Source organism: Budorcas taxicolor, chromosome 14, assembly GCF_023091745.1.
Source record: "Budorcas taxicolor isolate Tak-1 chromosome 14, Takin1.1, whole genome shotgun sequence".
NCBI lineage: Eukaryota > Metazoa > Chordata > Mammalia > Artiodactyla > Bovidae > Budorcas > Budorcas taxicolor.
This window is the reverse complement of record NC_068923.1, coordinates 74,851,689-74,864,316: the sequence shown is the minus strand read 5'-3', so window position 1 is coordinate 74,864,316 and position 12,628 is coordinate 74,851,689. Positions and strand designations below refer to the sequence as shown.

The 12,628-nt window shown below is 52.0% G+C and overlaps 1 protein-coding gene across 1 annotated transcript; it reads right to left on the bottom strand.

Annotated features, from left to right (window-relative positions):
* Window positions 1-204: 204 nt before the first annotated feature.
* On the bottom strand, window positions 205-6,245 carry KLF10 (KLF transcription factor 10). Its single transcript, XM_052651760.1, has 4 exons — window positions 6,099-6,245; window positions 3,094-3,330; window positions 2,078-2,990; window positions 205-1,779 (listed from the first exon to the last, which is right to left on the bottom strand). The coding sequence occupies exons 1-4, from the start codon at window positions 6,135-6,137 to the stop codon at window positions 1,520-1,522; spliced, it is 1,449 nt and encodes a 482-aa protein (XP_052507720.1). The 5' UTR covers window positions 6,138-6,245; the 3' UTR covers window positions 205-1,519.
* Window positions 6,246-12,628: the final 6,383 nt, after the last annotated feature.

Sequence of the window (12,628 nt, the reverse complement as noted above, 5' to 3'; positions counted from 1 at the left end):
GCATACTCGCCAATTTGATTACCCATGTGAAAGATAAACGCTTGCATTCAAAAACCTCAATTTTGAATGAGGTTCTTAAGAGAAATTAACCGTAAATCTTAGCACCACAGCGATCAACGTCAAGGTTAAAGTGAAAATAGTTTTCAACAAATACAATCAACCAATTATATATACCAAAGGAAATTCTTTATTGTAAACAAGATATAAAGTACAACAAAAGAAACATTGTGCAAATTGTAAATCACAAGGATTTTAATTAAAAGTTCTTTTTTGTTTTCCAAGGGTCCAAAGTTTTGATGGCAGAAATCTATACCCAATATAGAGAAAAATGTTAAATGGAAAGACATAGTGACATTTTTCACTACATATTTTCAACAATTAACTTTTGTTTTACCACTGTGTATATCATCCACTACACAACAGAATATAACAGAAATACTGTTAACAAAAGTGAATGTTCTATTTTTCTACCTATCTTGTTCCACATTCTCCCCTCCCCCCAAAAAAACTTCTATAAATTAACAGGACATTTATCCATTTGTAAATAATGGTCACTAACTTTCTAATTCAATAAAGCACATGTTATATCCTCATAACATAAGGGTACTTTACTGATGACCTCAGCCATCTTTTTCAAGGAGTTATCTAAAATCCTTAATATCCCTTCTTTACAATATGTTTTCATCTTCAATTTTTTTTTCTAAACAAAGTGCAGTGTATTTTAGAGTCTATGGAAAACACATTGGTATACAATTTTCAAATCTATACAAGAAACTGCAACCAACTAAGATTCAAAGCATAATAAAATACCTAGTAATAGTCATTTGTTGAACTTTTAAAACAAAAACGCAAGAAAAAATTGAAGCTACATTTCAAAGCAATTAAATTAATGAGGATTCCAATTCTTTGGGACCTCTTCAGCAATATACAGTTGCTCAATTTCAAACATCGGCAACTAGTGTAAAAATGCTAGTTCTAGATATATTTAACAACTACGTCCACAAGTTGAATGGAAAGACTAAGAATAGTAAACAAGGTAACTCTAGGAAAGGATAATAATATTTGTGATGATACAAAACCAATTTTACATCTCCATCTCTGTACCGTAATGTTTTCCAGTCTCTATACTCTTGAAACCAGTGCTTTTGAAGAATCACATTGAAAAGTTGGTCTCAAGTATAAACGGTGAAAGTAAAACAACAAATTGTGCACACATATTCAAAATCTGTGCTACCGGTGATTGGGGTGACCTCACCTGAAAGCTTCAAAAAATACTGAATAAAAGCTTTCTTCTCTCTCTTATGTGGTAAGAAACAAGTCCTGCCACTCGGTGACCTGCCTGTGGCCGCAGCACTTCTGACCGTCTAACCCAGGCTGGGCCTTCTCCCCAGGCTGTGGGGCTTCTGCTTGTGGCCCACACTGGAGCGCCACACACCTGCAGTGGAAGCATTTTTCTATCACCACTGGCTTCTGGCTGTGACCAAAGTTAAAGTTAGTCTGATTCTTCACCATCCGTCCATTACTGCGTGGGAGCCGGGGTTGGAGGTAGGGTAATGTCATTTAACTTGCTCACTTCCATCTGCCAGTTCGGTAGCTTCTTGGCTGACAGGTGGCGACGGGCGTGTTTGGTCAAATGGTCGCTCCTCATGAACCGCCGGTCACACATGGGACAGGCGAACTTCTTCTCACCTGTGTGGGTTCGTCGGTGTCTGGACAGTTCATCTGAACGGGCAAACCTCCTTTCACAACCTTTCCAGCTACAGCTAAAAGGTTTTTCTCCTGAAACAAAAAAAAAGGTCCTATCTTTATTACTATGCATTTATTAAGTCATGGTCCTTTATGTATTCAATTGTATTTAAAGCTTAAAGACACTTCGTTCTCTAAAGAATCATCATTTGAGAAATTAAACCAAAAACACCTTAATGAAATCTTTCAGAAGACCACGCACTGGTGAATACCACCCACTGAATTGGCTGATAGGGCCAGTTCTCTCTTAACATCCCTGGTTTACATTCGTGATCACTGTCAAAAAAACATCACCCAAATTTCTCAGACCTAAATAAGAAGTGGCTGGTACCTGTATGCGTTCTCATGTGGGCCTTCAGATGAGAACTTTTAAAGTAGGTCTTGCCGCATCCTGGGTGGCTACAGATGTGACTTCTTATCCTCGATGAGTCAATCTGAGGAGTGACTTTTGCTGAGGAAGGGGAAAACCCGGGGGCAGGGGCAATGGGAGAGAGTCTGGTGCCATTTGGGCTCACCACCGGAGGCTTTGGGTTCTGAACGACCGGCTGGGGCACAACAAACATGACGGCGCCCTTGGGCACCTGAGTGCCCATGAATACGACAGGTGGGCAGACAGCTGGCGGCTGACTGGGCGGCGTGCTAGGGACGACTGTCGTCACGACGGGGTTGTGTGCAGGGAGGGGAACCATCTGGCAGATGACCGGCACAGGGGGCACTCCCGCTGTGGACACTGCGGGTGGAGAGACCAAGACCGACTTCTGTGGGGACGCGGGGGCCGGCTGAGGTCGGCAGATGACGGTCTCTGAGGAAGGCATGGGAAAGTCATAAAGTGCAGCGGGGCTCGGTTTCTCTTCGACATCTGCCTCTGTGTCTCTCTCACGTTTGGACCTGTTTGGTGACACAGCGGCACAAGGTATATTTTTTCTTGCAGCCTCAGGGTTCAGGTGGGTTCTTTTCCGAAATGAATTGTCCTGATAGTTGAGGATGCTGGCTGCTTTCACGGGGCAAGATCGGTGGTTACACAGCTGGGCATCAGCTGTATGACGAATCACACTGGTTGCCTGAGCCTTGGGGAGTTTGGGGGCGGGTACAGGGTTCTTCTCCTCTTTGAAAGGTACAGCAGCAATGTGAGGCTTGGCAGTATCTGACAATGATTTGAAGTGTCCAGTAGGTGGCGCTGGTGCCATCAGATTTGACACTTGAGAAGGTTCAAAGTCAGAGGGACTGTAAGGTGGAGTCAAACACTACAGAGAAGAGAAATACAGTCAACAACGTGAAGAACGGTCCAGGTCATGATATAAACTGTTAAGAGGCATTATCATTTATCTTTGAAACAACAATACTTACAAATGCTGGGATTGTGGTATGAAAATCAGGTGTACCAGGAAGCAGATTCTCTTCCTCTGACGTATCAGACACTGGAGTGACGGGTCTGTTTTCAATGTATTTCTTAAAATCAGACTTCCAACTGCAACTCATTGATATAAGTGCTTCTACAGCTTCAAAGTCACTTTTCTCTGCAGTTTTGTTCCAGGAATACACACTCTCTTTTGATCTTTCACAGATCATTTCCATTCTTCCCTCCTATAAATACAAAAGACTCATGTTATAAGCATACTGTTTGTCATCCACATGACACTCAGAGTAATGTGCTTTTTTTTTTTTTTTACAATCTACACAGCTTTTCAAGATAAAATTTAATTCTTCTCATAGTAGTAGTGATAAAATCTTCCATTCTTCCTCTCAAATTTAGGCTTGAACATGGATAACCTTGCAAGGAACTTATTACTATCAAGGGGACCTAAGGTTAAAGGTAACAATGCACTTGTCATTCAAAAGAGAACTGCTTGGCTTGGAAGAAAAACATTTTATGTTCTTTCCAAAGTAGCCAACTGCAACAGGAGTCTATGACCAGCTGATCCAATAACACACACACACACACACACACAAAATCAGAAAATGTATTATTTGACCAAAATTTGCAAAAAAAAAACTCTTGTAAGGAATCTTCAATAGTCAAAATAGAATCTTATTTTAACTGTTTAAAGAACTGCTCCATGATAGAAATAACAGCACATGCTTTGTATTTATTTGAACTCCTCCCATCAGATATTAATGCTTCATACTAAAGTTGCTTAAACTGTATTAAAATGGTTACCGCCCTCCATCTCTTCAATTTTCCATTAACGTGACCCCATTTTTTGGTTTAAGTAGAGACTGTGTAAAAACACCGAAAAATATTCTTTACATTGCTAGGAATTGTTCTCAACTCGTTTTAAAACCCTTCGTGTAGAAATCTTTAAGAAGCTATTACCGCTCTTGAAATATAGCTAACAATGCAATTGCATAATCGCGCGCCTTTTACGTAAGCTGCAACGGACAGCGCATGTATGTGTAAAAGCCTCAAGACGCCAGTGCAAAAGGGAAAAAAAAAAGAGAAAAGGCTAGGCAGGAGAGAAAGAGTATGCGCTGGGAAGGGCAGGAAAAGAAGCCGGGAGGGGAGAAGAAAAGGAGTGGGGCGCGAGGGAGGCAGGAAAGGGAGTCGCGGGCGGAGGCGAGGGCGTGGGCTGGGGGGTGGGGGAGGGAAGCAGACAAGGGGCGGGGGTGGGCGGCGGGGGAGATCCTCGCTGGCGGGGACAGACGGATGGGGCCGCCCTAACCTCAATGAGGCTCGCGGGTGAGTCACTGGGAACATTCCTCGCCCGCTCGCACGTCCCCGCGTCCCTGCCCCCGTCATTGGCCAGCCAGCCGGGCGGCCCGAGCTGGGATTGGCTGGGCGGCGGAGGGCGGGGGCGCGAAGGAGGAGGGGGGGGGCGAGGCATGTGAACAAAGCGTGATCAGCGGCTGCTCCGGGCGGCGCAGGAAACGTGAACTGGGAATTGCCGCGCCGTCACCTTTCACCTACTTCCTGAGCCCGCGGGGCCCCCGCCCTCGCGACGGCCCGGGGGAGGGGCCGCGGGCGCCGCCGCCAACCGCCCGGCCGTGCGCGCCTGGGCCTGCGGGGAGAGGCGGGGCCGCGGGCGCCCGGCTCCCGGCGCGCCCGCCCCTTCCAGCTCCCCACCGTTCCCTTAGGAACCGACTGCGGGGCCGGGCCTCGCTCCCGCCCTGGCGGAGGCTCGGGCTGGGTCACTCCGGGACGAGAAGCTCCCCCGGCGCATCCGTTCCCGGCCCACCCCCCGGCCTCCGCCTCAGCTGCCGGAGGAGGAGCCAGGTCCCCGCGGAAACCCGGCCCCCGCCCTCCTCCGGCCGCAGCCCCCGGGGACCCGGCCGAGCCCTCGGCGCTTCCCGCCCACGCCGCCCACGGGATCTCAGACCACCCCGACTCGGCCCGCAGACGCGGCGCCCGCCCCCCGTCCCCACGGTTTCCGGCAGCTCTGGCCCCCCCAACACCCCCGCGCCGAGCCCAGCATCTCCACGAGTTCCCAGACGTGCAGCCCCCAACAGGCCCGGTTCCAGGCGCGCGGCGCGCGGCTCCCGCCTCGGAGCGCTGCCCCCGCGTCTCGCAGCCCCGGCTCCCCCCTCGCCCACCTTCCCCACCCCGATGCTGGGGTCCCGCTTCCCATCCCTTCCATCTACTGTCGCCAAGGCGGCTCCGAGGCCCCCTCCCCCGCCAAGGCGTCCTCTGGAGGAGGCCACCTGCCTGCCTGTTCCGGAGATAAGGGAGTCCCCTCCAGACGTCTGGGGTGGGGTAAACTCCCCGGGCCCGCGTGCCATCCCCTTGCACCCACGCCGGGCGCCCCTCCCCACAGCACCCCCGCTATCTGCTGGGTAGCCCCAGTCCTGCAAGCCTCCGTTCAAGACCCCCCGAGATGGGGAGTCCCCCTCTCCTCTCCGGTGGACTCCCCACCCCTCACATGCCCTAGAGCAGCCCCCTCCCAGCCTGGGGCGCGTTCCTTATCCAGACGGAGGCATCTCTTTCCCTCGGCGCCAGGTGCAAGGTGGTCCCCTATCCCCCCCTCCGGTACTTCCACGCCTCCTAGTCTCGCTGACAGGGCAGCCAGCCCCCCCACCCCAGTCTCCTCACTCTTCCCGCCCCTCCAGTCATCCCACCCCCCTCACCTGCTTCCAGTCTCCCAGCGGAGCTGTTCCCTTCCCCTCCTTACACCTCGAGCGAGACCCTCTCTCACTTCGTCTCTAGCTCTCAGCCTGCTTCTCCAGAAACCCCTCCCGTCCCCGGCTCCGCTACACACACGCCCTCACCAATGCCCAGTCTGCAGGCGGGAAGCCCCTCTTCCTCTTCCACGACTCCCCTGCAACCTCTGTCCTCAGGCGAGGCTGATGTCAGGGGCTCGGGGGTCTCCCCGGACGCAGCGAGGCAAGAGAAGGGCTTGGGGCATCCCCAGGTGACTTACCGTAGCCTGCTGGAGAGAAGCGCCGCCGAAGTTGAGCATGGTTGGCTGCCCGGCCGCCGGCGACGAGCTGACTGGCTGCAAGGCTGTCCTTGGCTGCCTGGCCACAGACGGGCGCCCGGAGACACTCGACGCCGCTCCCGCCGCCGCTGCGCTCCGCGCCGTCTGCCCCCCTCCCCATTCAGGTAGCCGCTCCGCCTGCCCCGAGCCGCGGGCGGGGGTGGGGGCGGAGCCTGGGGCCGGCCAATCAGCGACAAAGGTGTGTGAGGCGCCGGCCAATGGGCTCGCGGGGCCACGCGTGATCAGCGGCTGCCCGGCAGCGTGAAGCTTGTGTCAGTGGAGCGTGTACACAATCCCCTGGCAGCGCGTTTCCCCGGGCCCAGCCCGAGGGAACTCCCGCCACCACCTGACTCTGTGGACGCGGCCCCCACCCCTCACCCACCCCCACTCTCCCTCCCCGGCTTGCAGTCCCCTTCCCTGGGCCGGGGGTGGGGCGGCGCCAGGAACCCGAGCCCAGCCCGGAGGCGCGGCCGCCGCGGCGCGCCCAGGCTCTCCGCGGAGAGCCGGGCCCACGTGGGAGGTGGGGAGGGATGCCCGCTCCGCCCATTCCCCTCCGCGGGCGAGGTCCCATCTCGGGCCGCCGCCGCCACGGGGTGGGCGGGACGCCGGGTGGCCAGGCGGGGGAGGCGGCGGCTGCAAGCCAAGGGTCCAGAGCCAAGAGATTTGCATTTGGAAGCGCCCCGTCCTCTTGCGCGTCTGGCGAGAAAGGAGAGCCTGGTGACCGACCGAGCTGCATTTCTGGAGCATTTGCTGGGTTTCTGCCTCGCTGAAGCATGAGTAGCACCAGGGAAGTGGAGGCGAGGGAAAGGGAATCCTGTCACCGAGCGGACACCTGCTCCTGCGCCCCCCCGCCCACGCCCGGGCCGCAGGCGCTGGCTCGCCCTCTCCATCTGCCCTGCCGGCGGCGTCGCTCGCCCCGTCCGCCCCGCCCATCCTTCCTCCAGGGCTGTGGAGAGAATGGTGTGGGGACTGCAGGAAGCCCCGAAAACTAGACCAGTGCGGGTGCTGGGGAGCCATAGGCCAGAGTTTTTTTTATCTTTCTCTGGAACCGACTCTCAGTTGCAGAACCGAGTTTTGAGCTCGGTGTAAAGTTTAAATTGCAGTCTACAAGCTGTTTCAAAGGTAGGCCCTACCCCCACACCTACCCTGGGCCACGGCCTCCGGAAACGCCCTGCCGGGAAACTGCTGGTGGTGATGGGGAGGGGCGGGGTCTTCTAGGGTCACGAGGCGCCAGCCCGGGCACGCCAGGGAGTGGGTTGCCTTGGGAAAAATGAAGTCGCTCAGTCCTGTCCGACTCTTTGCGACCCCGTGGACTGTAGCCCACCACGCTCCTCTGTCCATGGGATTTTCCAGGCAAGAGTACTGGAGTGGGTTGCCATTTCCTTCTCCAGAGGTCTTCCCAATCTAGGGATCGAACCCAGGTCTCCCCCATTGTAAGCAAGACACTTTACCGTCTCAGGAAGTCACGAAACCCCCTGCTCTCGGTCCCGCGAAAGCCCCAGCCACACCTCCACAACCCCCATCCCGAACCAGGTCAGAGGCGGTCTGGGGCCTCCGGACTGCGAGCCTAACTGCGAGCCTGTGGTTCTGCTTTGGCTCCTTGTCGGCTCCCTTTGGGTGATAGCGCGGCTTAAAACAAACTTAAAGCCACTCCTTGGGACTGGCTAACCGGGGGCAGAAGTCACTGCCCTTCCCTCCAGCTGCCTCACTTCCCCGTGTAACTGAAAGGCTGAGGATGTAAGTGTCTTTTCTTTCCCAATAATCACAAAATGAGTATAGAAAAGGAATAAACTAGGGAATCCCTTGGCGTTTCAGTGGTTTGGACTGCGTGCTTTCACTGCCATAGCCTGGGTTCAACCCCTGGTTGGGGAACTGAGATCCCGCAAGCCTCCAGGCATGGCCAGAAAGCAAAAAAAAAAAAAAAGAAAGAAAAAAGAAAATCAATGCATTAAATATTTTAGAAACAGGCCCAGGCTAGCCAACAACAGCAGTAGTAATAATAATAGGATCAACCAGGGCTAGAGACGCCCACTGAGAGAGGGAAGGAGAACTGAATGGCCGCCTGTCACTGCCTCTCCTGAATCTGCTGGAGGGGCGCCAGCTCAGCAGCTCAGGCAGCTCTTCCTGTCTCCCCTTCATCCCCTGCCCCGGCTTCTGTCTGCAGTGGCCGGCGTCCCTCCCTGCGGGCTTCCTTCCGCCTGGGCTGTCCCATCCTGTTGATGTGAGCCTGGGGGGTATTGGAGCAGCTGGCCCTGAGCACCTGCTGCAGCAGAGGAAGCTCCTGTCTGTGCTCAGCCTGCCTTCCTGTCAGGGAGCTGCCCCTGGGGAGGCCGCAGCCGGCCCTCCAGGTCCCTCGGTCCCTTCCTCAGGAATGTGGGGCCTGCTGGCATGGTTCTCCTGCACACTGAGGAGCAGGGAGCATTTCTGGCTTGTGGGAGTGATTCAAAACAGGAAAGAAAAGGGGTAGGAGGAACACTGTGGTGCGGCACCATTCCTAGAGATTCAGAGAAAGATGTTACCCAGGCACCTCAGGCTGAAAGGAGCCAAAACTAAAGCCCTTATTTTTACTTCTTCCCATATGGGCTTCTCATCTCCCATCCAGCCTTCACTGTCTTCCTCAGTTGGTCCCCAGTTCTGAGCAGTTTTGCATCAGAAATGTCTCTCGCCCCTCCCTTTCCACTTGTACCCCTCAAATGTCACTCTATGTCAGTCTGTCATCAATGCTTGCTTAGATTAAAGACCCTGCACTCCCCTCACACAGCCCCCACCCCAGCCCCGCTGGCACGCCAATGGCAAACTCTGAAACTAGAGTGGGCTTTTCAAAAGTCATGATCCAATCCTGATTATCTGTACTTAAAAAAATGATCCTTTGCTCCTACCGCCTAGGAGGTTAAAGGCCATTCCATCCTGCCCCCAACTTTCCCCAGCCTCCCAGTCTTCTCTCCCACCCAGATATACACTTGCCTACGGTCACATTGTCATTCAATAAGCATTGTATTGCTCAATTATCCACTGCATTCAACAAATATTTGTTGAGCACCTACTATGTGTTGTATTCACTGGGAAAACAGCAATGAATAAGACAGGTGATGTCGCTGCTCTCAAAAGGCTTGGATGGGAGGATAAAGACAAATAGACTATGAGTGTGTGTATTAGTCGCTCACTTGTGTTTGACTCTTTGTGACCCCATGGACTGTAGCCCACCAGGCTCCTCTGTCCTTGGAATTCTCCAGGCAGGAATGCTGGAGTGGGTTAGCCATTCCCTTCTTCAGGGGATCTTCCTGACCCAGGGACTGAACCCAGGTCTCCCACATTGCAGGCAGGTTCTTTACTGTCTGAACCACCAGGGAAGCCCCAAGTAGACTATATGTAAACGAAAGCTCCTTCAGGATGGTGGCCATGTCATAATCATCTTTGTGGTCCAGTGCAGACACTTTAGGCGGTCACGCTTCTTTAATGGAGGAAATGAAATTGTAGGTTGTCTGTGAAGATTCACTGAGGTTATAGGCAGAATGTGGACAACTGCCTAGGCAGAAGTATGGACCCTTCTAATCCTTTCCCTTAACTTGCATCATTATAGCAGCAGGCATGGAAAGCTGTCATCTTAGCCATGAGTGAAAGTCCTGAGCAGTAGTAAGCAGTACTTCAGTTAAATGCTGGTCACCCTCCTGCTAATGGTGCTGGTTTCTCCTTCAACTGGAACTGCGAAGGAAGGTGTGGGGCAGGTGGCTGACATGTAAAGATCCCTCAGTTCAGTTTTATGGATATTAAAACACATTGTCCCCACCAGCCGTCTTCTCTTTGCTTCTTACAGTCAGTGGATATTGTCACCATTCATTCATTGCCCTACCATATGCCAGGCACTAGCTGAACACTGAGGAACAATCATAAAAAAAAAAAAAAGACACAGCTCACAGCAGCTTCCAGTACAGCGAAGGAAGAAAATAAGTGAGCTGGCCAGCCATGACTGTAGTGTGATGAATGCTAAGTAGAGGGCGTGCACCGTGTCCTCGGTAGGTGAGGAAGGAAGGGGTGAGGGAAAGCTCTTCTGGTTGGCTTCTAAGTTGGAGGAGAGGAGAAGTGGAGAGTAGAGAGTGGTGGGGATTCAGGATGCTCTGAATTGTCCGCTCACAAATTTGAGAGTTAGGATGAGGTGTTTAGGATGTTAAGGGAAGCAGCCCCAAACATCAAGGGCCTTTGTGTGCCCTGCTAAGGAATGTAGATGTGGAACTTTTATATTGAGGACAATGGGGACCTACTGACAGGTTTTAGCAATGATAGTGTAGAAAATTCATTCTGGCCCAGTTTGGATGCTGGATCAGAGAGCCTGGGGTCTAACACCAGTGAGAAGTCTGTTGTAGCAGTAGAGGCAGCAAATTTGACAGTGGCAGGCATGGAAAGGCTGGAATAGAGACACCAAGAACCAGGAGGATTTGGTAATTGATTGGATGTGGGCATGAAGAAGAGGGCGGTGTGGAGCAGGACTGCTGAGTTTTGGGCTTGATTCACTGGAGGAAACAGGGCAAAAGTGAGCCACTATTGCCCAGGAAAGGAGCTCCAGAGAGGTAGTAAGTTTGAGTGGGGAGGAAGAAAATGCCAAATTTGATTTAGGACGTGTAAAACTGAAGTTACCCGTGGGACATCCAAACAGAGATATCCAGGAGGCAGTTGGAATTTCACATCTGGAACCCAGAAGAGAAGGATCTGGGCTGGAAATTAAAATTTGGTTGTCATCAGGGTGTAGGTGGCAGTCAGCACCAGGAGAATGGATGAAATCCTCTAGGAAGAGTAAGGAACAAGAGGTGGAAGAACTGCAGGTGGTCCTCTGGTGAACTACAGGCTCAGGATGGAGGTTAAGAGGGAACAGCCACACGCTGAAATACTGGCAAAATGTGACACAGTGAGGACTTCCTTCACGTATGCTGCATCAAAGAAGTGCATAAATATGCACTTATTTCTTGGCCTAATGTGATGTAAAGTGGAGATGAGAGGCAGACAGGGGCTGATTCAGAAACTGAGAGTGTCAGACAGATTAGAAAAAATAATTATCCCCTCTGACTGGTGAATACATCATTCATTATTTTCATTACACTAGTTACCATAGTTTTTAAGCTCTTTCAAAAAAATCTTTTAAAATATTGATATGTTTAGTAGCTTGTTTCTAAAGATGGTCACAAAACCCCTCCCGTTCTGCATAACCTTTTCCAGTGACTGCCATTCCTGCACCAAGAGGTGTGAAGTTTAATTCCCCCAACCCTTGATTCTGGGCTGGCCCTATGACCCTGACCAGTAGAAATCTGGGTGCTATGGGATTTCATGCCTGGGTTTTAAGCAGCCTTTGAATTTCCCAGTTTTACTCTCTTGGAAATCAGCCACCAGGCAGAAGTTGCTTAGGCTAGGCTAACTTACTGAATAAAGAGAAAACGTTTGAAGGGAGAATGGCCACGTGGAGATGAAGGTATCCCAACCACCAGCCAGGACCAGGACTCCACCAGGGGCTTTCCTAGTCCTGGTCAAGCAGGCCTAGCTGACACAACCTGGAGAAGAGATAGGCTCTCCTTGAATTTCTGACCCACAGAATCATGAACAATAAATGGAAGAGCAACCCACGCAGCATTTCCTGCCTCCTCTCCACCCAATATCCCTTTATCCCCACTTTTGTCTGCAGGGATGGCCCTAGGTTTGGGGGTGGCTTCATATGCCGCAAGGGATAACTGAAAAAGTGTGTTTCAGCTCTGGAGGGACAGATGCAGTTTTCAAAATACTCATTGTATATGAATGTGTGCATGCTCAGTTGCTTCAGTTGTGTCTGACTCTTTGTGACCTAGTGGGCAGTAGCCCGCTAGGCTCCTCTGTCCATGGGATTCTCCAGGCACGAATACTGAAGTGGGTTGCCATGCCCTCCTCCAAGGGATCGTCCCGACCCAGGGATCAAGCTCTCATCTCTTATGTCTCCTGCATTGGCCGGCAGGTTCTTTACCACTAGTGCTACCTGGAAAACCCAGTACTTTTTATTTTTTATTTTTTTTTAAGAATTTAAAACAGCTGAGAGAGTGCCCCGGGAAGGAGGTCTAGAATAATTGATGCATTAGTAAAGGGAGAAGGGGCTTCCCTGGTGGCATGATGGATAAAAGTCCTCCTGCCAATTTAGGGGGACACAGGTTCGTTCCCTGGTCTGGGAAGATCCCGCATGCCACAGAGCAACTAAGCCTGTGCACCGCAACCACTGAGCATATGTGCTCTAGAGTCCAGGAACCTCAACTCCAGAGTGGAGAGCCACAGCTTCTGAAGCCTGTGCGTCCCAGAGCCTCTGCTCCACGGGAGAAGCCACCGCAATAAGAAGTCTGCACACCGCGAGGAAGAGTAGCCCCTGCTCTCCACGAGAAAGCCCGCTCAGAGCAGCGAAGACCCAGGGCGGCCAAAGATAAATGAATAAATGCATAGAAAAGGAAGAAGAATTGGAGGAGGAAATA

Coding starts and splice junctions, on each gene's coding strand:
- KLF10 (XM_052651760.1), bottom strand. CDS start 6,137: ATGCTCAACTTCGGCGGCGCTTCTCTCCAGCAGGCTACG. Junction 2,991..3,093: donor ATACCACAATCCCAGCATTT/GTAAGTATTGTT, acceptor TCTTCTCTGTAG/TGTTTGACTCCACCTTACAG. Junction 1,780..2,077: donor CCACATGAGAACGCATACAG/GTACCAGCCACT, acceptor TTTTTGTTTCAG/GAGAAAAACCTTTTAGCTGT.